A 27,694-nucleotide genomic window follows, 5' to 3' on the forward strand; every position below is an offset into this window, starting at 1 on the left:
TATACTAGAATGCCAGTTATAGCCAGAGATTCTCAAAATAATCTTACATAACTAAAGGAACAAGTTACCCGTGTGCTAGATCATTAATTAGATCAAGAGTTCTGCAAACACATTCTGAAAGGGGCTAAATGGTAATATTGTTGGCTCTTTAGGCTGTATGGCCTCTACTGCAACTACTCAATTTAGTCTTTGTGGTGTGAAAGACAACACAGACAATACAAGTGTAGCTGTTTACCTATAAAACCCTATTTACAAAAATACACGAGCAGAATTAGACTAACAGAGTATGCTACCATTAATTAGAAAAATCACATCCTGGGGACACTTAGGTGGCTCAGCAGTTGAGCATCTGCCTTCCGCTCAGGGCGTGATCCCGGGGTTCCAGGATCAAGTCCCACATCGGGCTCCCTGTGAGGAGCCTTACTTTACTTTACTTTACTTACTTATTTATTTATGATAGTCACACACACACACACACACACACACACACACACACAGAGAGAGAGAGAGAGAGAGAGAGAGAGAGAGAGAGAGAGGCAGAGACATAGGCAGAGGGAGAAGCAGGCTCCATGCACCGGGAGCCCGACGTGGGATTCGATCCTGGGTCTCCAGGATCGCGCCCTTTGGCCAGGTGCTAAACCGCTGCGCCACCCAGGGATCCCGAGGAGCCTGATTCTCCCTCTGCCTATGTCTCTGCCTCTCTCTCTTTCTGTATCTCTCACGAATAAGAAAGGAAAGAAAGAAGAAAGAAAGAAGAAAGAAAGAAAGAAAGAAAGAGAGAGAGAGAGAGAGAGAGAGAGAGAGAGAGGAAGGAAGGAAGGAAGAAGGAAGGAGAAAAAGAAAAGAAAAGAAAAGAAAGAAAAGAAAAAAAGAAAAGAAGAGAAAAGAAGAGAAAAGAAAAGAAGAAAAGAAAAATCATACCCTGAATTTTCAGAAAGTTCAATTATAGTCTTTTCATGATGTTTGGAGAATATTTTAATACATAAGTTTGTAAATAAACTAAGTGAAGGCTATTTTTTCATTGTCAGTTGTTGAAAATTCTACTAGGACTCTTCTTTCCTCTGGCTGGTAACATATATTAAATCTTTGACAACTTAATCTGTTGTTGCCCAGGATCATCATTTTTTTTAATGTTTTTTTTTTAAGATTTATTTATTTATTCAGAGAGAGAGAAAGAAAGAGAGAGAGAGAGAGAGAGAGAGAGAGGGGCAGAGAGAGACACAGGCAGAGGGAGAAACAGGCTCCACGCAGGGAGCCCAACATGGGACTTGATCCCCGGTCTCCAGGACCACACCCCAGGCTGCAGGCGCCGCTAAACCGCTGTGCCACTGGGGCTGCCCAGGATCATCAATTTTAAAATTTATCTTCACTATGGGATATTGAAGAATCTGATGAACAAGACTGGCTTACAAAAATAAATGACCCTGGGTCATATTCTGAAAATGGTTTCTTTAAATAATGGGATATGAACTTGTTTTGTGAGACTTACAACTCAGGACAACTCAGTAAAGAATTTTCTAGCGAACTGAAGATTTAGTATGGTCACATCACTCCTAAAGACTTTTAGTTTTAAAAACCAACAGAAATAGAAGGAAAAGGAACAGCGTGATCATCTTTTAGAAAACATAATACATACGTTGGATGCTGCATCATCCTCCTCCTTTGAACTTCCATCCTCTGCATCACTTCATGAGGATGCAGTCTCTGTGCTGGGGGTGCCGTGGCTGGAATATGGTGTGAAATAGGCTGGTGTGTGGGAGGAAGATGCTGAGGGATCGGTGCGGCTGTACTGGCTAAATGAGTTGGGGGTGGCGGTGCCACGGGGTGAGATGTTGCATGAGAAGATATCTGAGAATGGAAAGCATGTACAGGATGAGGAATAACATAATCCACTTGAGGTGGAGGCTGAGTCTGAGGAGGAGGGTTTCCATGAGAGTGGGGACAGGCAGAGGCTTGATGATGAAGTGGTCTTGTCAAAGAAGCATCTGTAAAAAAAAAATATATATATAGGCACCATGCTGTTGAGCATACATTGCTGTTATAAATTCCTTTCTTCTAAACAAACATATTAGTACACTTTTAATTTTTATGAATACTTTATTAATGCTTGAGTCTGTTCAATTCTGCTTTCTTCTTTGAATAATCTTAGGTTATCTTTTTATGTCAATACATACAGTTTTATTTCATTCACAGCTTCACAATATTCTATTACAGAAATGTACCAAAATTTATTAAAGAAATCACCATTGATAAAAATGGGAAACAATCCAAATGCCGCACTAAACACCTGTGTATATAATAATGCCTCTTCTGCTCACTCTTTCATACAGACATGCATATGAGTGCACACACATATATCACTCATGGACGGCTTCTGTGGCATAAATTCCTAGAAGCAGTTCTTAGTCTGAGAAAATCATTTAAACTCAGATGTCAGTTGACAAAATACTCTTCCCAAAAGGTCACCATAATTAATATTTCTGTGAACAGTATACAAGAGTGCCTGATTTACCCTATAACTAAATTTATTAAATGCCAATCTGAAAAAAATCTTCTATTTATTAACTACTTATATTTCTTCCCAGAATTACCCATTCATATTCTTAGGCCATTGTTCACGTTTTTCTCATTGGTTTGTAGTTATTCTTTGTATACATGGAAGGTATGTCATTATAAGGTATAAACATTTTTCCAAATTGTCTTTTGTTAATTTTATTTTACCATATGCAAGTTTTTTGCTTTTGTGGAGTCAAATGCAGTAGTTACACTTTTATAAATACATAAATCTTGCTTTTGTTTATGATTACTCATTACAGAGCACCATAGAGAAGAAAGGAACTTGCAAGTTCTTTTGGCCAAGACTGCAAAGATACTCCTTTATTGCTGCTCTTCTCTCTCCCTGCCCTGTGTCATTTTTCCTGTGCTACATTAAGAAGATGAAGTGGAATATTTGCCAAGAACTTGCAGTGGAAATCAGCCTGAATAAGGATGGCTTCCCCTATTTCTTCATTCTTGGTTTCAAAGCAGCCGCTGAAAAGTCTCTCCGAGGAATACACATCTCTCTTACTTTAAGAGACATGCATCTGTTCAAGGTCTAAAAATATATTGTCTCCTTGGATTTCAGTCCCAGTCCCAATTTCATTGTATTTGGAAGACTTTCTTGGAGTATGGTACAGAGGAATGGCCATTCTCTGGTTTTAGGTCAGAAGAATTTCCTTCAATTTTAGTCACTTCTGATTCAGCAGGGGTGAAAGTTATGTAACCATGAACTCATTCAGTCATATTTTCAAAGGATACCTTGCTAGCATGTATTTAAAGGAAATTTTCATTAAGCTCAATATAAACTCTGAGACCATTTTTAAGTGATTCTCTAAACGTCATGTTTTCAAATAAAGACTTTACTCCAAGAAAACTCAGTACTTGGTTATAAAGAGAGAAGTCACTATGTTTTACCACTGTTAACTATCCTTCCTCAAATTCAGAGCATTTTTTTTTCCAGTTTCAATTCGAAGTTTTCTATTTCTATAACCATTATGCAAGAAACAATACTGACAAATATTACAAAATTTTAAAGTTTTGTTTCAGAATGAATCAATTTAACTCTTCAGCAATCATTTTTTTCAGCTTTATTGAAGTATAATTAACAAATACAATTATATATTATTGAAAGTATACAAGATGACAATTTGACATACATATAACTTTGTGAAATGATTACTACAACCAGGTTCATTAACACATCCATTACCTCACACAGCTCTGTGTGTGTGTGGTGAAAAGTTCAGCCTTTGTTATAATTCACTGTAGTTTCTAAACAAAATAGATTGCTAACCACTACAGAAAGGTGACATTCTGAATTCCCATAAGCCATCTCTCTCTTCCTTCTCTATTTTGTGTGTTCTTGCCATTAAAACAAAACAAAACAAAATTTGGTATTGCTTCCTAAAAGTTCAACATGTTACTTTGACCCAGAAATCTCACTCCTAGGAAGTTACCCAAGAGACAGACTAAAAAACTACAATGTAATCTCAACAGAGAAATGATTTAATACACAACAGAATACTATGAGGGTATTGAGAATAACCACCTAGATTTTTATGGCTAATATGGAAAAAAAAATCTAAGATGTACTATTAAAACTTTTTTAAAAAAGAAAAAAACTCAAAGAGAGGCAAATAATACGCTTATGATCCCACTTTTTAAAAAAGACACACACATATATATACTTTTGTGTGTAGAAAGAAAAACTCTGGAAGGTTTTTATAAGCTACAAACAGTTGCTACCTTCAAGATATTCAGATTAGTGGAATATGAGAGAAGGGCTTTTAACTTCTAATTTTATGTTATTCTGCAGTTCAAACTTCTTACAACGTACACAAGTTACTTTGATAATAAAAGTAGAGCAAGTTTAAATCTAAAACACTTCTTTATTAGGGCATTTAAAAAGAAATGGACTCACTTATAAACTGCTTCAATATATTAGTGGGGGGGGGCAGAAAACTACACATTTTGAGTTCCTAATAAAAGACAATCAATTAAAATATCAATAGGTATCACAAAACAGCCTAGAGAAAAGATTTTGCCCATTGATCAGTGCTTTGTGAAAGCTCTTCCAAAACCTGTTTTCTAACTTATACTTTATATCTTAAGTTGTATCACTGAAAAGGTAAATGATATTATACCCAGGTTTCACTGTACAAATCCTGGGTTGACTCCAGCTCTATCTGTAAGACTCAGATTTTTTATATTATAGGAATGGAAGAAGATATCTAATGAGATTTGTAACTGAAAACAATCCCTTGCATGTAATCAGAACAAAAGCAAATGTCCTTGCCAACCTCCTAGCTTACTCCTGGTATGAATTTTCAGTTTTTTAATTAATTTATTATTAGCCTAATATGTGTTATATAGCCTAAGAGCACTTCTCATTTCTTATGATACTCACAGATCTCAAAGATTTCAATTTCTTTAGAAAAACTATGTCTGACTCTATTTAATTGCCCACATCAAATGAACAGAGAAATCTTTTTGCAACCGGCCAAGCTCTCTGTGCAAGTATTCTCTCGTATGCCTCAGTTGACCTTCAGAATTCTTAGTCAAAATTTATTTGCTTGTCCCTAACAACTACTAAGCTTTCAAACTGTCTGTTACTCCTAAGGATAAATCTCAATCCCTTAAAGTTTCCTATCATAGGAGTCTAAGGTACCATTCAATGTAGTTCAATTTCATATATTAAAATGTAAATGTTAAAATGTAAAAGACAGAAAATATCATACTTTTTATTTCTCTGACCTTTTTAAATAACATCTGTTCTTTTTATCTTAGAAGGCTGTTTGGGGAATGTGGGGTGAAGAGAGGATGAAATGGACAAAATACACCCTGCTCTAAGGCCAAGGAAATACTAAAAATTTATGAATTAGTATTATTGAAAGGCTATTTCATATAGGAATGTACAAATCTTCATTTATATGCCTCTAAGTTCTTTGCCTGTTAAATTTATACTTACAAGGAGGTGGCATATAATGTCGACATGATGACAGTGAGGCTTGTGGAGGGGGCTGGGGCTGGGGCTGCGCAACCATGCTGGATCCATAACCATCTATTGATAATGGCTGACTCGGGGCAGCAGCAGCAGCCTGATGGCCAAAGATTGCAGCTCGGGAAGAAGAAACAGGGCAGCAGGGGTCAAATGCAGATGCTCCATGAAAACCACCACTTCCATGACTTCTGATACCATTGTTGCTCAGGTCTACTGGCAATGCCTGCTGTATAAAGAGGAACTATATTTTATCGTTCTAAAGTTTGGTCAAAACACTGTTTCATGTTATATTATAAAAGTACTCCAATTGCAATCTAGAAAAATAGAATCTCTAATAAGTTAAAAATTTCAAACCGGTAGAAGTTTTAGTATGAAGACCTATTCAGCACTAAGAAAATACTGTGTACTTTGGATTATAAAAATTGTAGTGATCATATATTTAAAATCTATAATCAGTTTTTTAAAATCATGCATAAGATCATGCTACAAGGTGAACAAAAATTCATTTATATATTAAGGTCTAGCTCTCTTCCATTATCTAGATTTTAGAGAGAAAGAAACTTTAAAATCGTAATTCCATATTCTTCTTTACCCCCAAATTTTGATTATTTAGGACTCCTTTGGAAAACATATAATCACACCACTAAAAAGATTAAGGGTTCTAGGTAAAAAGTTGTCTGTCCTGTTTCTAAACTGTAAATAGCAAGCATTAAACTGAAACTCTAATAATACAAACACTATCCAAGATAACAAAGGGTGTGTGATTATTCAAGATGAATGATGAGCTGGCTTTGCCTTATAATAATTTCATTTACAAAAAAATTAGAAATATGATTTTAGGGAAGGTCCATTTACTAAGTTGGAAAAGAAATCAAAGAGTATAGATTCCATATCTACTCATCAGTAATTAAGATCATTCCTCAAAAGCATTTTGAAAAATCCTAAGTAAAACACTTCACTCGATCACAATCTACTCTAGAGTAGATTACAAAAACAGAACTGCTTCTTCGTATCTTAAAGTGATTTTTTATTTAGTGTTTTAAGAAGATTTTATTAATTTATTTGACAGAGAGAGAGGGAGCACAAGCAGGGGGAGGGGGTGGTAGGCAGAGGGAGACGGAGAAGCTGGCTCCCTGTTGAGCAAGGAGCCAGATGTGGGGCTCAAACCCAGGACCCTGGGATCGTGACCTGAGCCGAAGGCAGATGCTAACCGAGACAACTAGCCACCCTGCCCCTCTTAAGTGATTTTATTTTTTTTTAAAGATTTTATTTATGTATTCATGAGAGACACACAGAGAGGCAGAGATACAGGCAGAGGGAGAAGCAGGCTCCACACAGGGATCCCAACGTGGGACTCGATCCCAGGACCACACCCCCGGCCGAAGGCAGGTGCTAAACTGCTGAGCCACCCAGGGATCCCTCTTAAGTGATTTAAATACAAGTCTTTGCTTAGTGTTTAGTATAGCTGTAATTTTAAAAATGTGATTAAAGAAAATAATTTAAAAAAGAAAATAGTAGTATGATGCCATATATGTATTTATATACAAGAATTGTTCAATACTGGAAACTGAGGAGCTAAAGATGAAGAAAACTAGGGAAATGCATTCTTTAGACACCCAGGTCACCCAGCAGTCCTCAAAGGAACCATTGTGGTCTCTGAACTTCCAATGGACCTCCAGGCTCAAGGGTAACAGAAACAAAAGGAACTCTTGAATGCTAAAAGGGAAAGGGGATGATGGCACAGGAGAAGCTATGGGAAGTTGAAAAAGAGCTCCTTTGTTTTTCTAGATCATGTACCTATAACCAATTATGCAAATGTCTGGCCTGAGTTGACAAATACATGTATGTCCTTCAACTTGGGTAATAAGGTTAAAAATATTGTAAGACTGTGAATTTATACTCCCTTCCCTATTTTGACTAAGACTTGGCAAATGGACTGGATTATCAACATACTATGAAGATGAGTAAATTTCCTATCTTTTTCCAGTCAGTGATTAAGAACACTCCCAGCAAGTAAGTTAAGTAGGGTGAATGTCCTCCTAGCAAGAAACTGAGGGTAAAGGTAAAAGTAAAGAATAAAAAGAGAAGGGGGAGGGACCACTAAACCGAGGCCTCTTCACAATACCAACAGTTCATTCAAATCTTGCTCTAGAAGGATAAAGACAGAGTAAACAAGATCGGCACAGAAATGGCAAGTATTACTTTACAAAGATCCTAAGCAATGCATAACACTAACTGACCTATTCTCTCAAAAGAGAAAGCTACATCCAAAGGAGTAGTAAGGGCTACAGAGTGTCAAGTGACTACTGCACCTTCTCTGTTGTCAGGCCTAATCCTCCCCAACCCTTGTCTGCCTACCCACAATCTGACACTAATCATAATACATCTACACAATCACAAATGCTCAGATCAGTTTGCTTCTCCCACTCCTCAACTTCCTGCTGTGCCCACACAGATCTCAACTAAAGACTATCAGACATTACCTCATGAGCATGTGGCTGATTTCAGTTTTCTAAATGTCTATATGAGTCTGTTTATATTGTTAAAACTTCACTCTGTTTCTCCTTCATACCCACTATTACCACTGACTGCCTGATTCTGTTCTTCAAGTTTTGTGTGCAGTCCAAATATATCTACTTAGAGATAAGTGAATAGGTTACATTTATTTAACAGTGAACAAAACTGTAAAAGATTCTACCTGTAATTAACACACTAGGTTAAAAGAAAATACTGCATACGCATGATCTCTCTCAAACCAGCTGTTATTACTTTACTAGTTCAACAACAACAATATTCTGTAAACAAAAGGCCCCACGTTTTGGTAGCTCTTGAATGAATGTGGAAAAAGTCAGCAGATTCACTTCTTCACTGTTTTCCTATAATACTTATAAACCCTCCCTTTCAGCTCATATTTCTAGTGAAAGACAATTTTACTTTTAAGCAGGGCCTTTCATTCAGTCCACTAAGAAGTTTTTCTTGATGTTTCCTCATTCCCAAGAGGAAGAACAGGTTTTAGAGGATCAGTAGATGTTAATATTTAGAACTGTTAGGAGAACCAAAACAGTCTAAAATCTCTTCAATCATATTTCCTACCAAACTCTTTCAAATTTACTCTTGAAAATAGCAGCTTATCTATTGTTTGTTTGGTTTTTTTAAGGGAACATCCCTCTTTCTTATTTTTAATCTTTCAGATCCAGGAAAGATAACTATCAAAATTTTTAAAAGTGAAGTATTTAGGAAAGGTCAGGGAATACAGAAAAGCAATTGCCCTGAATTTTCTAGTTTGACTATTTTCTAGTATATGTCAGTTACACTTTTACCTTAAAATTATGTTTTACTTTTAAAAGTATGTACCCCAAAATATCACAATTATACATAGAGATGACACAGCAGAAGTTAAAACAACACGTAATGCCTGACCTTCACTTACTCCACATAATCACTGACACTAATTTAATATTATTTGACATTTCAAGCACTCATCATTAATATCAACTAAATTATAATTTTGTTACTGATAGATATTTCAATTCTCCATAAACTAATAAACACCTCATCTGGCTCTGAGAAACCATGTCACTGGTTTGCATTTGAGAAGGCAGTTTATTTCTAGATAAGTGAAGATATAGGGAGTTCCAGAGTAAAAGGTAGAGGATAAAAAAAAAACTAGAAAAATGTCCTTATTTCTCATGAATCAGGTTGACACAGCAATTCCAACACTCTGAAATAAAATTCCAAAGATCAGATTCACCTGTATTTAACTAAAAACCCCAAAAACCATTTCAGAATTTTAAAAAAGTATCACTTCTAATTTTCTACATCCCAGGCCCTCTCAATTAGTTGCAATAATTTAGACCCTCAGAAAATCCTAGAGACTTAATTAAAAAAAAGAAACACAGACCACTAAATTGGGCCACTTTTGCAAGGGCAACATATTTATATTTAGTGTATAAAATTCATCCTGAAGGTTGTTTTTCTTTTTCCTCCTGGAAAAAAAGCAGTTTTTACAATTAAAAAAAAGAAAACCTCATCAAATTCCACATACCTGGTCATGATAGCTGGTAGCAGAACTGCTGTTGGCTACACAAGGTGCTTGTACTTGTGGAGGTCTTTCCACAGGGCAAGCAGGATCACTAAAGGAGGGAGAAACTGGGACAGCCGGGTGGGGGGTATGATGGTGGTGGTGATGATGCTGAAAATGGTGGCCATGCTGCTGAAAGCAACCTGCATGTGGATGTCCTAATGCATGGTGATTCTGTGACGACCCTCCACATGGTGAGTGCTGGGGACAGCAGGAAGGTAATCTTGGCATTGCAGGAGGGCCAGTTTCTGTTACAGCACTAGAGGCAGTTCTCCTTGAGTCATCTTGAAACAAAAATGCACAGAACAATCAAATGATCAAATATCACTCTGTAAAACATAGGTACTGTATATAAATTAAGCAAATAAGGAATTGATTAAATTTAATCAATTGAATAAATTCAAATCTCTGTAAAGAAGAATGTGATAGCACCACATTCTTAACATGCATATGACAATTTTGGGCAGTAATCTTCACTAGGATTTTTCTGAAAGCATAAATCCTTCAGGAGGCTCACCTTTACCATGATGGTATGCGGGGCGGGGTGTGTGTGTGTGTGTGTGTGTGTGTGTGTAAGTTTTATTTATATAAGTAATCTCTACACCCAGCATGGGGTTCGAACTTATGACCCAGAGATCAAGAGTTGGATGCTCTTCCAACAGAGCCAGTCAGGTGCCACTACCATGATGTTTAAATATGAAAAGAGATAGCCTTTTCCTAGGTCATAATAAACAATAAGCTTTAAACTGAATTTTTAAAAATTCTAGTATGTCACTTGAGTCCTTATTTGCAACAAAGATTCTCCTGAGTCCATGAACTCCCTAACACCATAAATCATTTCTACGAAATAATGACTATCTGTTTCTTAAAAATCCTATCTTCTTAAGACATAACCACCCAACTCAGAGATGTCTTGCTAAGTCTCACTAACCTGACATCCTTTCCCTTCCTCTGCCCTCCAAACTCTGACTTGAAAGAATAGAATAAAACTCTATAATTTGTGAAAAATTACAGGTATCTCATAATAATCTAGTGAACTAGAGTTGAACAGTAGGAAAGGCATGGAGTCAGATGTGCTTGAGTTTAGTCCTAAGCCTGTGTAATCCTGAGCAATGTGACTTAGAAAAGTTATTTAACCTCTTTCTTACTATTAAATGGAACAATAAACATCTTGCATGATTGTTTTTGGAAAAGATGATCCTGTAGGTATGAATCATCTGAGTCTTGGTTATGCTCTCTGCCATATGCCCAGAGTTATTCTGAAGGCATGTTCTTCCGTGCCAGAAGACCTGCAAAAGCACCCCAAGAAGGTCTACCTCAGGGCTTCAGACTTATCTAAAAAACAGCATTTTCTCAAGCTGCATATCATGTACAAACTATATAAAACAGATAAAAATGGAGGGAAGCTTGGCTGGCCCAGTCAGAGGAATGTGCGACTCTTGAGCTGGGGGTTGAGTTTGAGCCCCATGTTGGGTTTAGAGATTACTTAAAAATAAAATCTTTAAAAATTATTATTATTTTTTTATTTAAAATCAAAAAATTAAAGAGTAGAGGGGTGCTTGGGTGGTTCAGTCAGTTAAGTGACTGCCTTCAGCTCAGGGATTGAGCCCCATGTTGGGCTCCCTACTCAGCGGGGAGTCTGCTTGTCCCTCTCTGCCCCTCCGGTCGATCATGCTTGCGTGCACTCAGTCTCTTTCTCAAGTAAATAAATTCTTTAAAAAAATAGAGGAGTGGCAAGCCCAGAGCCCTGTCCTTATTAATTCCTTTCCCCCTTCTGCACCTGACTCCTGAGTCATCTCCTCAGAGCCCTTAGGATTCTAGAGTACCACTCTTCTAGCCCTATTTCTGGAGTAACCAAGACCAGGGAAACTGCTAATATTTGGCTCACAGAACCTAGCCAATCTCTTCTGGCCCAATGTACTGATTAGGAATATACTAGATACTCACAAATAATATAAAAATCCAACCTAAACTGGCTCAAATAATGAAAGGAATTTATAGGCTCACATAAATGAATCTGGGTGGGGTGCTTCAGGCTCTGGTTGATATGTCTGATTGCAGCAAACCTCCCTGTAATTCTCTTGGGTCTGCCCTCCCATACATGTCCTATCCTGCCTTTCCTGATTCTCTTCTGGGCAAGGTCTGTGATCTAAATCCTGTTAGGCAGTATCTCCATTCTAAATCTCTGTACATTTTTTTTTTTTCTCAGTTCCTAGTCTGTCCTATTTGGGCTAATTTCTTGTACTCTTTTGTAACGGTTCTTTTTTTTTTTTTTAAAGATTTTATTTATGTATTCATGAGAGACAGAGAGAGAGAGAGAGAGAGAGAGAAAGAGGGAGAAGCAGGTTCCATGCAGGGAGCCCGGCATGGGACTCGATCCCCAGTCTCCAGGATCACGCTCTGGGCTGAAGGCAGCACTAAACCACTGAGCCACCCGGGCTGTCCTTTAGTAAAGGTTCTTAACTTGGAACTAGAATTCAGGAATCTGTGACATTGGATGGAAAAACAAATCCTAATTTTTACTAATTTCTAACTGCCTCCTGGAATCAGTACTACCTTGTTAGCATCAGTTGAAAAGTTAAATATTACAAGTAACTTGTAACTACAACAACGACAAAGTTGACAAGGTGTTTTATTTTTTTAAGCTCTCTCTCTTTTTTTAAGATTTATTTATTTATTTGAGAGAGAGAGTGTGTGTGAGCTGGAGAAGGGGCAGAGGAAGTGGCGGGGAGAGAATCTCTAAAAGATTCCTTGCTGAGTGCAGGGCCTGACACGAGGCTCAATCTCACAACCCTAAGATCATGACCTGAGCCGAAATCAAGAGTTCGATACTTGGCCAACTGAGCCACCAAGGCACCCCATGGTGTTTACTTTTAAAACATAAATTACAGCAGATTCAAAGTCAATTCTATAAGTATGTCACTTTCATTCCAATTTTATTTTAAAGACTTTATTTATTTGACAGAGAGAGAGAGAGAGAGAGAGAGAAAGCACACAAGCAAGAAGAGCATCAGGCAAAGGGAGGAGAGAGAGAAGCAGGCTCCCCAAGGAGCAGGCAGCCCAATGTGGAGCTCGATCCCAGAACCCTGGGATCAGGGCTTGAGCTGAAGGCAGGTACTTAACTGACCAAGTGACCCAGGTGTCCCTCCAATTTTCTTAAATAACCTGGACAAAGTTACAACTAGCTTATCAGGAACAGATAATGATTGACAGTCTATCTTAGCTATGCTGAATCAAACATTAACTATTTTCCATATGCTGTAGTATCTGTAGCAGTAACTATTACAGTATCTTTACCTTCAGCAACATTTTCAGGGTTTTATCTCAGCTCCCATGACCAAGTATTGCACAAATGAACATCATTTATTGTGTTACTTCATAAAAAATTATCAGAAACCTCTGGAACACCAAATCCATTCAATGAGTAAGCTAAGTGACCTTCATATAGTTCCTTCCAATTAAAATACTTTATTTTTATAAATCCAGCTACTTGGGGCTTATGTATAACTTCAAATTTTAGGAGAGGAGTGTGCAGTCAGAGCAAAAGATGTGTTGGACTAGTAAGGCTGTGAACAAAGTGATAGATATGATACTCATTTGTTCAAAAAGAAGTTGTCCTCTTTTTCTTCAAATATTTTTTTTCTTCAAATATTTCTAATACAAAAATCAGAGTGAGAGAAGAGGAAGCATAATGACTACAATATACTTACAGCTGAACACATATTTAAAGGGTCATATCACTAACAATGTGGCTTCAAAAAGAAGACTGACCTTATAGTTCTACTTCTTAAGGTACAGTTTTGGCTTCCAGTTAAATTAATAATATATTTTCCTGTAATGCAGAACCTCTTTGTTGCTTAAACAGGCTGGTAACCCAAAGTAAAGGCAACTGAATTTCCTCTTGTTCCAGAGTGACTAACCAAGGAAACTACCATAAATTAGAAGTGAAATACTAAGATCTGATCAAGCAGATAAAACATTTCCTTTTTATTAAAGTTAGCCCAGAGAGTGTCCACTAAAAATGAAACAATAATAAACCTGCACCAGAGAAATTAATTCCATAGCCCAGTGACAGCAAGCTGGTTAAGATACTTTCATTGTGATGCTAGCATGATTATTGAGATGTATTCATTCCTCTGGCAAGCATTACACATAATAATGGTACTGGTAAAGGATCTATTATATAAGGCACTGAAATATACAATGGTGAAAAATTAAAGTCCTGCCCTCCCCTCCTTTTTAGTAGGCTTCACACACCCAGCCTGGAGCCCAATGGGGGACTTGAATTCAAGATCCTGAACTCATGACCCTGAGATCAAGACCTGAGCTGAGATCAAGAGTCAGATGCTTAACTGACTAAGCCATGCAGGCTCCCTGAAAGTACTGGCATTTAAAATAACTTATAATGATGTTGTCTGCCTCTGTTGTTTTATCTCTAGCAACTAGAAACAGGCCTGTACAATGTAGGTGGTTCAATAAGCCCTTGCTAAATATAAGTTTACCTCTCAAGGGAAAAGAGGCATGTATGGAGCTAAGTACTATGAAGAGAAAAACTTGATCTTTAGTCCTTAAGGAGATCATCATCAAATATGGAAACAATTTAAGATATAAATCAACCAGCATTAAAATAGAAGCACTGGGTTCTAATATAGTATAGAGCAATGTTGTGCCCCAGGGAACATCTGGGGATACCTAGAGGGGAAGTGGTACTACTGGTATTTAGTAGGTAGAGTCCAACAATGCTGCTAAATATCCTACAATGCATGGGGAGCCCCCCATAAAAAGAACTGCATAGCACAAAGACAACAGTGTCAAGACGGAGAAATAAAGGAAGAGTACAGGCTCCAAGCCAGACTTCCTACTTTTGAATACTTGGTTCCACTATCATTTAACCATGGCCAAGTTACTTCACCTATAAAATGAGAAGAGTAATAATAGACTCTGCCTCATAAGTTATTATAAAAAATTAGAGTTAATGTAGATAAATCATGGACCAATATTACGAGCTCAACATAACACAGATGTTAACTATTATTATCCACTAGAACATTCTGTTAGGGCAGAAAATTTGTTTTCTTTCCAGTGCCTAGAACAGTGCCTGATTTATAGTGTGCAATCAATAAATATTTGAATAAATGAATACCATGCATGCATAAAGTAAAAAGCACATGGAAAAAATGAATACCATGCATGCATAAAGTAAAAAGCACATGGAAAAGTCAAGATATATGATGAGCTATTTGGGGCATTTGGAGTTTGAGGTGGTTGCAGAATGGTTGTCCAAAGGAGAGAGGTGTCCAATAGGCAGCTGGATATAAAAATTTAAAACAAAGAGAAGGCTCTAGAAACACAAATGGAAGGTCACTGGCATACTGGCAGTAGTTGAAAACACATGCAGTTATGAGACGGGCTAGTGAGAAAGGATAAGAATAGAGTCCTGGGAGAAAACAAAGATGAGAAGATTACTGCCAGATTTTTTTAACACATTTGTTTTGACAAGAGTCAGAAGAAAGTTAAGGAAGGAGTTTCAGGTATAGAAGACCCATTTAAGGGTACACAGACTTAACACAAATGTACTAATGCACACTAACGGAATGGAGCAAACAAAGATGCTGAGAAGGTAACTGTTAAAGCAAGGTCAAGGACACAAGAAGGGACAAGAGGTAGAGCATGAATAAAGGGACTGCAAAGGAAAAGAAGGAGTTAAAAGACCAAGAGTAAGGAAAGAAGGATATAAAAGTTTTCATGGAAGGGTTGGAAGTTATGAATGTTTGAGAACCTCCACTTACTTTTTAATTTATTTTTCCCTGGAGGAATCAAAGTCTTGAGGAAAATGAGGGAATTTTGGAATAGTCACTAAGGGGAAGGAAAGGGAATTAACTGAGATACATCACACTATGGTAACTTATTATCAAAAGCCCAAGATCAGATACCATAAACTCACAAGGCACCAATATGCTTGGTTCTGTAATTTTCATGAGGCCCATCTAAAAACCTAGAGAGGAGTGAAGCTTGATGGCTTGAGTGATTCAAGGTTGGAAATACGCAAGAAGGTACAAAGTAAGGACAGGATGTGAAGAAATTAGGAGACTGATGTTCTATAGAGTCTTAGCAAGAAATGAAGTCAGCAAAACTGAGTGCCCCTAATGTTGTGTGAGTATCTGCTTCTTTCAGTTTTATAGAGAGGAACAATTTGGCCTGGAACAGGGTTCTCCTACTCTAGAAAAACACAACACAACCAAGTCTATCCCAAACATAGTCGTCAATATAGGTAATAGTATGAGAAAACCATTCAGATAATGAAGTCACTACAGATATTAAATGTGAGTTCTGAGCGAACAAGAGACTTAAAAATATAAGAAAATAAAAGCTCTGAAAAAGTCTTGAAGTAAAGTTGGGACTGTGTCACATAAAATCTAGACAAGAATCAGAGTACATAACGCTACCAGGAAAAAGGAGCGCATGAGAAGAGTTCAAATCTTTGACTCAAATATTATTAACTTGGTTTTTTTTAAAGTATTTAACTTCCAGATTCCTTCATTTCTGAAATGGGAAGGGTAATACAACGACAACGTTTTTAAGGATTAAATGATAATATATAAAAATAACACATAAGACACTCAGTAGGGTACTCGGGAAAGAGCATACACCTGATAAATGAAATAAAAATTAGCACATTTCATTTCTGCTTACTTTTTTCCCCAAAGAATATAGTATTTAAAAGATATCTCTGGGAAAACTCCTTAGATTCTGGATTCTACTCTCAATTTTCCACAACAGCAAGACCTAATCCAGTCACAAGAAGATTTCCTAATCTGCTCAATGTAGGTTATAATGATACTGTTAGAATTAAATACAATACTATTAAAAGTAAAAAATGGAAGAAAGCATAAGGTGGTTTCATTATTAATGGTGATACACTCTATGAGCCACAGGGCCTACAACATCCCAGTCAGTAAATGGTTAGCAAGTTCTTATCTCTGTGCCTTTGTCCAGGAGTGAAAGAAGGGCAGCTTCATGCTCTTAAACAAGTGACAGGAACAAGAACCAGAGATATCACTGCTAACTGAAAGATAATAATCTGAGGTGAGAGCTGAAACACTTAAAACACAGGAATATATCTTTGTGACTCTGGGTTTCTTTGATATGACACCAAAAGAAACAAAAAAATTTTGAGAAAATGGACATCATCAAACTTTTTAAAAAATACCCATCCTCATTTTCAATTCTTTTGGGGACATACCTAGGAGTGAGACTGTAGGTCATAGGCTAACTATGCTTTAAAGTTTTGAGGAACCGCCAATGTGTTTTTTTATAAAGGCTGCAGCACTTTACATTCCCACCAGATGTTCATCAGGGTTCCAATTCCTCTACATTCTTGTCAATACTGGTTATTTTCTGATTTCTTGTTCTTTGGTTTTGGTTTGTTTTTCTGAATAATAGACAACCAGATGAGGATAAAGTAGTGGATCCACTGTGATTTTGATTTACATTTCTCTAATAACTAATGATGCTGTTTTCATGCATCTTTGTTAGAAAAATACCTATGCAAATTCTTTGCCCATTTTTAAACTGGGGTATCTGTCTTTTTATTGTTGAGCTGTGTAAGCTCTTTATATAGTTTGGATAATAGGCCTTTACCAAATATATGATTTTCAAGTATTTTTCCCCCTCTTTTGGCTGTCTTTTCACTTTCTTGATAATGTCTTTTGATGTACAAAAGGTATAAGTTTTGATGAAGTTCCATTTACCTATTTTTCTTCTGTTGCTCATATCTTTAGTCAGCCATTTAATTCTTGCTGATCTCTTTCAGTTGAGCTATGATAACTGGGTAATATATAGCACACAAACTCAAATATGAAATTACAGTCTAATTATAAGGAGACTACTTTGTTCATATACGGTTTATTCTAAGAATATGTTCTTGCTAATATAGCTAAAATATTAAAAACAACACTTTTTCTAACAAGAGTAATGAAAAAGAGTCCTCACCCACTTTATTACATACCTCCTAGAGAAGTACCAGTCATACTATTGCTTGTAAGAGTAGCTGAAGTCTCTGACACTGTGGAGGGTTGGCTACCAGTGACAGCTGAAGCAGTATCAGAGGCCTGCTCAGAGGTAGATGGATTTGAGTTGTTAATGGAAGTGCTTGTGGTTTGTGATTCCATTCTGGCAGAAGTGGTTGGTACTACAGTAGGTTCTAAAAAATACAAAATTTTACTTAGCATTCAAAATAAATTAGGTAATGGGTTATATTTTAATTCAAGGTAACATTTTTATAATTATTAAAATAAAATTTAAAGATATGAACTCTCTAGTAAGCACAATATACAGTTGTTTTTTAAAAGAAAGCTTTCCTAAAGGTAGCCTACACCATTAAAATGACATGCTACTAAAATATGATTACTGCATTTAAAAAAATTCAACACATATGCATATTCCAATAATTCAGGTGATTATCACAGTTCTTTTGGGTAACAATATATAAGTTTCCTGATCTATCACAAAGACGAAAATAAGAAAAGGAAAGTAAAAGTCCCTTTACTGGGGCAGCTCCGGTGGCTTAGCAGTTTAGCACTGCCTTCAGCCCGGGATGTGATCTTGGAGACCTGGGATCGAGTCCTGAGTTGGGCTCCCTGCGTGGATCCTGCTTCTCCCTCTGCCTGTGTCTCTGTATCTCTCATGAATAAATATATAAAATCTTAAAAAAAAAAAAGTCCCTTTACTATTTTCATACACATTATCACAGGCTGTCAGACCAGTATTACAAATTACCCTTTCTCTGGGACAGAATGGATTCTAGAGTCAGACTGCTTGGATAAGCAATTCTGATTTCAACAATGATACTACAATCATGGCTAAGTTACTTAACCACTCTGCATTTCCTCATCTGTAGAACTGGGAAAGTACAGAATTTTCTTCACACAATTATTGTTCGGATGAACTGAGGTCATACATATAAAGCACTCTGTATAACAGTTTACATATAGTAACCACTTAAACATTAGCTACGATTTTTTTAAACTTTTAATCTTGGGCAGCCCGGGTGGCTCAGAGGTTTAGCGCCGCCTTCAGCCCAGGGTGTGATCCTGGAGATCCGGGATCGAGTCCCACATCGGGCTCCCTGCATGGAGCCTGCTTCTCCCCCTGCCTGTGTCTCTGTCTCTGTCTCTGTCTCTCTCTGTCTCTCAGGAATAAATAAATAAATAAAAATCTTAAAAAAAAACTTTTAATCTTTTTTACATGCCTTTTTGTATGTTTTCAAAAAAATTTTGCAAATATTAATATTTACCAGTGCTTTCTAATAAAAATTATAATTTCTGTAGAAAGTTAAAGAAATTTAGGCATACCTTGATTTATATATGAGTTCTACTTTAGACTCTGATTGTAAAATAGTTGTTTAAAAAGTGAGACTAAGTCTGTCCAAAGCATAGTCATACTGATTAGATCAGAAAAGGGATTCATTCTCTTGGGACGCCTGGGTGGCTCAGTGGTTGAGCACCTGCCTTCGGCCCAGGGCACGATCCTGGAGGCCCCGTATCAGTCCCACATCAGGCTCCCTGCATGGAGCCTGCCTATGTCTCTGCTTCTCTCTCTCTCTCTCTGTCTCTCATGAATAAATAAATAAAATCTTTATTGGAAAAAAAAAAGGGGGGATTCTCTTAATGTCATATAGAATGAGAAGACAGGAACCCCCGGGTGGCTTAGCCATTGAGCATCTGCCTTTGGCTCAGGGTGTGATCCCAGGTCTGGGGAATCAAGTCCCATATCAGGCTTCCTGCAAGGAGCCTGCTTCTCCCTCTATGTCTCTGCCTCTCTCTGTCTCTCATGAATAAATAAATAAAATCTTAAAAAACGAGAGGACAAACTACTGTATACAATGCAGTGTGCTAAGCTGATTCCTGAAAGACAAATAGTATCTGTTGATCTACATGGACACTGTACTTTGGATGCTTAAACAAATATATTTCCTTATACATAAAATGGGGAGGGAAGAACCTCTCTTTATTTGCAAATGGTATATTTGTTTCTGAACCTTAGCAGTATTGATATTTTGGGTTCGGTAATTCTTTGCTAGGGATGGGAGTCAAGGTAGGGGCATGGATGTCCTGTGCATTGTAGGATGTTAGCAGCATCCTGGGCCTCTACCCATTAGGTATCAGTAGTACTCTTCCCCAATTATAAAAACCAAAAATATCTATAGATATTTCCAAATGTCTTCAAGGGAACAAAACAGTCACCACTTAAGAACCACTAGTCTAATAATATCGTTAATGTTTTGGACTTATTTTTAATAAGATAGATGCTTAGTAGAGACAGGCATCTACTGATTGCTGGAATATTTACAACCTAGTAAAATGTTCTGGTTGAACTAATTCCAATGGTTTAAAAGACTACCCTACCACCTTTTCCTACTTAGTGGCTGGTAGAGGTCACAAGGGAAAACAGTTTAAAGTAGTAATCCCAAATTAATTAACTCTGAGGTATCTCTAATTAAACCCTAATATATTAATCACTGTCTTACAGATAATTTATGGCACTTCAAAATAAAACCTGAGACATAGTTGAATGAAATGCAGACAGTGTGAATAAATTATCTCTTCATAAACATCTTAATTCCAAAGTAGTGATATTCTGAAAGTCATGATCATCCAAGCTGCAAACAATCCATATAAGAGCTGACTGCACAAGGCCTGTAACTCTACGTACCTTATATATCCTTTCTCCAACTTATAGCTAACAAATTCACATAGAGCTCATCATCTTCCTTTAAAAGGAAATTATGAATGACCATTTCCTTCTAAGATGTAACTAGTACCTGAAGGTAATTCTCGATATGTAGGAAACTTCACATAGGTATTCACAGATTCATACATGCTGCCACTTTCCTTAATCTCTATTTTCCAACTTCTAGCTTTTTATACTTGCTTGGATACAGTTATAAGTCAAAAGAAAACAGTAAGGCTGAGCAGCACAAAAGGTACCAGTATTAGAGGATAACATAATATTAAAAGTAACTTTGACATTTTTTTTACATAGGCTCCACACTAGCCTATGTAAAACTAGGGCTTGAACTCATGACAAGGAGTCTGAGACCTGAGCTGAGATCAAGTCATTTGCTTAACCAAATGAGCCATCCAGGCACCCCAAATTATGACATTTCAAATAACATACATTTACCATATAAATTCAAGTTATACTGCTTTTCTGTTACATTTTAAATGTGTCATTTCTCTTTTTCATAGCAAAGTTAAACTATGACAATAATATTATAAATGAAAGAAACAGGTAGGTCTGATGGTAGATCAAACTACCACTTGTAAAAGTATTCTTTTTTCAGATATCTGGGTGAGTCAGTCAGTTAAGCATCTGCCTTTGGCTCAGGTCATGACCTTGAGGTCCTGAGATCAAGCCCAGCATCAGGCTCTCTGCTCAGTGGGGAGACTGCCTCTCTCTCTCTCCCTCTGCTCCTATCCCCGTTCATGCTCTCTCTCTCTCAGATAAATCTTTTTTAAAAAAAGTACTTTCTCCCTAAGAAAATAACTACTGAGCAATGAAACAACAGAAAGAATTTTAGGCACAATTTACAAATGAGGTTTTATATCAACTGAAACATAAGATTAGCATATCCAACAACTTTCCTGTAGTTTAATAATGTTACTAGAAAGTAGTAGGACTTTCATTTTTAGGAGTTTCTTTTTTTTTTTTTTTAAGATTTTATTTATTTATCCATGAGAGATACAGAGAGAGAGAGGCAGAGACATAGGTAGAGGGAGAAGCAGCCTCCTCACAGGGAGCCCAATGCAGGACTCGATCCTGGGACCCCGGGATCACGCTGTGAGCCAAAGGCAGATGTTCAACCACTGAGCCATCCAGGTACCCCATTTCTAGGTATTTCAAAGACATCTGATTTTATTAATTCTCTTCATAATTCTATACTGTTGCTAATCCAACTTACCATCTTCATCAACAGTAAGGTCCACAACTTCTGCTGCATTTTGCCTCAAGGGTTGTATAACAGTAGAAATCCTACTGCGGTTCCGTGGCTCCTGTGGCCGACTTGTATGAGAATTTGAACCTTGGCTCCAATGAGATCTGGAGTGTCCAAGAGTTGAACGAGACCTTAAATGACATTAATATTAAATCAGTAAATATAAAAAAAGAACAAAAATTTTAGTTACCCAAGAAATCATAAGCCTTTCTTATAAAATACATTGTGAAGTTTCTTCTCCAAAGAAATAATGGCAATAGAATTAAAAATTGACTATCAAAGAAAAAAAAAATCACACCTAGTACAACGCCTGGCATTCAATAAAACGTACTGAATGAAATGTTCAACAACCAACTGACCTATGAATATGAGAAAGGATATTTCAGACAAATCACTGGTATAAAATACAGGTTTCTTTTTTTTTAATTTTATTTTAATTTATGATAGTCACTGAGACAGAGAGGCAGAGACACAGGCAGAGGGAGAAGCAGGCTCCATGCATCCGGAGCCCGACGTGGGATTCGATCCCGGGTCTCCAGGATCGCGCCCTGGGCCAAAGGCAGGCGCCAAACCGCTGCGCCACCCAGGGATCCCCAAAATACAGGTTTCTGTTTCAAGAATGCTGCTCTCTTGGGGCATCTGGGTGGCACAGTCTGTTAGGCATGTGACTCTCGGTTTTGGCTCAAGCCATGATTTTCAGGGTTTTAAGACCGGGCCCTGAGTCAGGCTCCACATTCACCATGGAGTCTGCTTAAGACTCTTCCCCCTAGCAGTGCCTGGGCAGCTTGGTCAGTTAAGCATCTGATTTTGGTTCAGCTCAATCTCAGGGTCCTGGGATTGAGCCCTGTATCAGGCTCCACATTCTTCCTCTTTCCCCACTTGTACTCTCTCTCTCATATAAATAAAATCTTAAAAATAAAGACTCCTCTCGCTTTGCCCCTCCCCACCATGCACTCTCTCTTTTTAAATTAAATAAATAAATCTAAAAAAAAAAGAATGCTGTTCTCTTCTCAAGGTTATTTTGAATACACCTGGGTTGTAATATGTATTTATATATTCTTTAATACCTAAAACTATTCACTATAAGCAAAGTAACAAAAATATCAACACCCTAAAGATTAAATAACACCCACATGATCTTCAATGTATAGCTGATATTGGATTTGCAAACCATCGTTTTGAGAGGCCTAAACAATGATAAGCTCTTGGTATTGTCCTAAAAATGATTCAAAGCACCCAGAGATTTCCTGTGATCAAGAAAGGTAAGGATAGTTGCAGCTGGTTTATTAGTTTGGTAGCCATAAAAAATATCACTTGTTTGAGCCACTTTATGCTTTTAAAGCATGTAACCACAAACTCTCAACACCTAATACTTATGTCATCATCTTTTATTATGTGTGGGATGCTATATTGCAATAAATTATCTGCAGGTATTTATTTTATTAAAAAAATTTTTTAAGGATTCACTGTAATAATCTGAATGGAGAGTACAGAGGAACATTATATAGAATATGCAGTCCTAAGGATCCAGAAGAAAAATAACTCTGTTTTAGAGAGGTGAGGCTTAGGGCACCTGGGTGGCTCAGTGGGTTAAGCATCTGCCTTTGGCTCAAGTCATGATACCAGAGCCCAGGGATCAAGCCCCCTGTTAGTCTCCCTGGTTAATAAATAAATAAAATCTTTAAAAATATATAAAGAGGGGTCCCTGGGTGGCGCAGCGGTTTAGCGCCTGCCTTTGGCCCAGGGCGTGGTCCTGGAGACCCGGGATCGAATCCCACGTCGGGCTCCGGTGCATGGAGCCTGCTTCTCCCTCTGCCTGTGTCTCTGCCTCTCTCTCTCTCTCTCTCTCTGTGCGACTACCATAAAAAAAAATTATATATATAAAGAGAAAGGTGGGGCTTATGAAGTTATTTTTTCCTCTTGCCCAAACTGAACATAAAACTGCTTAGAAGCATATTATGTAGGGGTGCCCGGCTGGCTCAGTTGGAAGAACATGCGACTCTCAATCTTGGGGTGGTGAGTTCGAGCCCCACATGAGGTGTAGAGATTACTAAAAAAAAAATAACTTCAAGGATAAAAAAAAAAGCTTATTGTCAGTATGTATGAAAAGAGTGAACCAGGTCCATTAATATGCAGTTATTAGGGATGTGAGCTCAACCACTCAGAAAAGAACTAGGCTGAAAATGATCAACAATTGTAGAGCCTAAGAACTTAGAAAGAAGCTCAAATTCTAAAATGAAATTCTCAAGTAAATAGGGGTATAAAGGTTAATTCCAGAGACACAGAAAAAAAATAAAAACACTGCATTCCAGCAAGAATTGTGTAGATCAAGGCATGACGGTAAACAAATGTCTCAGGATGAAATGGTTTTGGTGAGGAGAGAGATCACTATTTAAAATTCTTGAGAAACTAAGCGTGTTTAGTGAGATTGAATAGTCTTATTATTTCTGGGAGGCTCTTAATAGCTGCAGAAAGTTCCAGGTCCACTTTGCAGTTTATGAAACCTTCAAGGATGTCATAACTCCAAATATTATACTGTATGAAGCACCAGTAAAAAACCTGATGTATGAGCAACAGTTTCACACAGGCCTTAGCTGTTCCTATGATTAGTACCAACTGTCAAATCCTGAAACTAAAGGATCTAAAACATAGATGTATTCTCCCTTTTTGCTGAAACGATTTTATTTTTAAGCAATTTCAACATCCAATGTGAAGCTCAAACCCACAACCCTGAGATCAAAGTCACAACACTCCACTGACTGGGCCAGCCAGGTGCCCCTGGATACATTCCCTCTTAGAGATGAAAAGCCAAGAGCCAGCCAAACAGTGACAAAAGTTAATATCCCCTGTAACAATAAGGAAAATAAATATAGGTCATGAGCACTGTGTGTTATGTCCAAGATCACTATCCATTACTATGGTAAATGAATGTGCTTGAACATTAAGCACCTCCCAGACAAAAAAGATCTCCTGTTCTACTAAGACAGATCTTGCATTTCAGCAATCATTATTGCTCATAAAAACTGAGTCAGTCTTGTACCAAGCACTATGCACAGTCACAGGGTAACTGTGGCACCTACCATGGAGTATCAATTTCCTCAGAGCCTAGGAAAATCATTTAAAATTTATTTTTTAAAGTATTTTTTTAAGATTTTATTTATTTATTCTTGAGAGACAGAGAGAGAGAAAGAGGGAGAGGCAGAGACACAGGCAGAGGGAGAAGCAGGCTCCATGTAGGGAGCCCAACATGGGACTTGATCCCAGGTCTCCAGAATCATATCCTGGGCTGAAGGCGGCACTAAACCACTGAGCCACCCGGGCTGCCCCTAAAATTTAAAACAGATACATCACGGAGTGTTGTCTTCCATGCCACTACAAATTGCACTCCAATGGGAAAAGTACAAATGGAGAAGCACATACTAGGTATGTTTATAACACGCTTCCAAAAAAATTTTTTTTAAATAAATAACACAAATTAAAACACAATGAGTAAATGTATTTCTAAATTAATTTCAACACAAAAATTAAGGTTCATCCATGGATTAGTTTGGTATACCAGATGGAATAAAGGAATACATCATTGCTTCTCTCACCAATATTTGTAATCATGTAAAGCACAAGATGAATACTGTTAGGGGCTTTTTTCCCATCCTTTCTTTCTTTTTTTTTGGTCCCAAGAGGTCAATCTGTTAGGGATTTTTCCCCCCCTCCATTCTTCCCCTCCCCCCATAAAAAGGCAATCTCATTTCCAGTTATTTATCAAAAGAAATGTCAATTTTTCATTCATTTTTTAGTATAGGGCTTAGATGAAATTACTGAGTGAAGGTCAATAAAATTGCAAAAATATGTTACATACTAGGTTGCCCTACTATAATAGCAAAAACTTCTCTGGTATTGAGATGATTTTTTTTTCCGTTAAATTTTTTTTATTTATTCATTTGAGAGTGAGCCAGCTAAAGCACAAGGGGGTGGGGGGCTAAGGGAGAAGGAGGAGAAGCAGACTCCTTACTGAGTGGGAAGCCCAAAGCAAGGCCCAATCCCAGGACTTCGGGATCATGACCTTAACTGAAAGGCAAATATTTAGCTGAATGAGTCACCCAGGCGCCCCTCAATGAGATCTTGGAACAGATTATAACAACAAAAAAATACTTCAACATCAATATTAATATTTTCAACACTTTTTAATACCATCCAAAATTTATATATATATATATATATTTTTTTTTTAAATTTTTATTTATTTATGATAGTCACACAGAGAGAGAGAGATGCAGAGACATAGGCAGAGGGAGAAGCAGGCTCCACGCACCGGGAGCCCGACGTGGGATTCGATCCCGGGTCTCCAGGATCGCTCCCTGGGCCAAAGGCAGGCGCCAAACTGCTGCGCCACCCAGGGATCCCCAAAATTTATATTTTATTCACATCTAAATTTCAAAGAGGTTCATGAACTTTCTGAATCATACTACAAAATTTTGTAAAGCACTAAGTAAAATTATTGTTTATCTACAGCAATAACTCTTAACTCTCACTGTATACTTGCAGTGCTTAAAAAATACCAAGCCCCAAGATTCTGGTTCTGCTCATCTGGGATATGATCCAGGGAACAATTTTATCTACTGTATAATCTTCCCAGGTGAGTCTAATGCAACCTGGTTTGAAAACCACTAATGTATGTGCTCAAATGAGGTATCAAAAAAAAAAAAAAAAAAGGTAAAAGAGGGATGCCTAGGTGGCTCAGTGGCTGAACATCTATCTGGCCTTTGGCTCAAGGCATGATCCTGGGAGTCCAGGATCAAGTCCCACATTGGGCTCCCTGCAGGGAAGCCTGCTTCTCCCTCTGCCTTTCTATGTCTTTAATGAATAAATAAATAAAATCTTTTAAAAAAAGAAAGATAAAAGAATGCAAATATCTGCAGCACAAGTATGTTTAAATATTTATATTTAAAACTTCACATATACGACTAGGAATTAGAATCATACCGATAGCTTTCTCCAACTGTTACAATCTCCACCTCACTGTCAGTTGAGGTAACATTAATTTCTTCATTGGCAGTGACTTGGGGAGTGGAGGAAGCTTCTATCACCACAACATCTTCATCAATACTTCCTGGAAATAGAAAGGAAAAACATTTTAAACTAACTGACAAAAAAAACTTTTTACTTTGAAGGCTGTGAAATTCATTATAAAAGTAAAAATCTTACCTGTCGAAAGTTCTTTCAAAAACAGGGCTAAACACACATAGTGAAAAGAGTACTTACTTTCTTAATCTGTCTTCATGTTTATTTCCTCAAAAATCATAAGATTTTTGTTTGTTCTTTACAACATACAGTGGTTTCTATATCAGTTTGTATGATCTTATACAGAATTATTAATCCTGTAGTATCTAAAGGTACCAAGATCTTATATATTTATATTCCATAATAAGTCTTTAGTATCTAAAATAAAGATATTACACATGCTGTATGTTTTACTTAAAATAGCTTAGGGTTTTTGTTGTTAAACAACATATGGTATTCTTTTAAAAATATAGTTTTTGGTTTTAAGCTATGAAATCTGTCATTTTTTGTATATTTTGTTCTTTTTTTTTTTTAAGATTTTACTTATTTATTCATGAGAGACACAGAGAGAGGCAGAGAGACGGGCAGAGGGAGAAGCAGGCTCCCTGCAGGAGCCCGATGAGGGACTCAATCCCAGAACCCCAGGATCACGACCTGAGCCAACGGCAGATACCCAACCACTGAGCCACCCAGGCGCCCCAGTTCTTTTCTAAATTATTCTAAGTTTGGAAAGGGCATCCTTATTTGGAAGACAGATACATATATTTAGTTCAATGTGTTTCCTTAATTATTTACTTCACGGAGAACAATTTTTGTTTATGGAATTAGGTAAGATTATAAATAGAATCTGGCCCTGTCTCTACATGACTAACTAGTTATTCCCAAACCATTTACTGAAAAATCATTTCTGTGACCCATTAAATTTTGATAACTCTCTTAAGTATCACTGAATGTTTTAGGTTATATTTTAATGCCATCACTTCATCCCCTTTGACAAGAATTCTTATATCAGGATAATTCT

General features: G+C 37.2%; 1 protein-coding gene across 8 annotated transcripts in view; it reads right to left on the minus strand.

Moving 5' to 3' along the window:
- The window catches only part of RNF111 (ring finger protein 111), a 127,890-nt gene that overhangs the window by 11,026 nt on the left and 89,170 nt on the right, over positions 1-27,694 (minus strand). For 6 of the 8 annotated variants that reach the window (XM_055319963.1, XM_055319967.1, XM_055319966.1 and 3 more), the window contains exons 3-8: positions 26,596-26,722; positions 21,583-21,746; positions 17,629-17,823; positions 9,585-9,904; positions 5,507-5,765; positions 1,637-1,985 (exon numbers count right to left, since the gene is read on the minus strand). In XM_055319963.1, the coding sequence (XP_055175938.1) occupies positions 1,637-1,985; positions 5,507-5,765; positions 9,585-9,904; positions 17,629-17,823; positions 21,583-21,746; positions 26,596-26,722 (1,414 nt within the window). The remainder of the gene's footprint in view (positions 1-1,636; positions 1,986-5,506; positions 5,766-9,584; positions 9,905-17,628; positions 17,824-21,582; positions 21,747-26,595; positions 26,723-27,694) is intronic. The other 2 variants (XM_055319968.1, XM_055319964.1) reach the window with 1 other exon arrangement.

Source organism: Nyctereutes procyonoides, unplaced genomic scaffold (assembly GCF_905146905.1).
Source record: "Nyctereutes procyonoides isolate TBG_1078 unplaced genomic scaffold, NYPRO_anot_genome, whole genome shotgun sequence".
In the NCBI taxonomy this organism is placed as follows: Eukaryota; Metazoa; Chordata; class Mammalia; order Carnivora; family Canidae; genus Nyctereutes; species Nyctereutes procyonoides.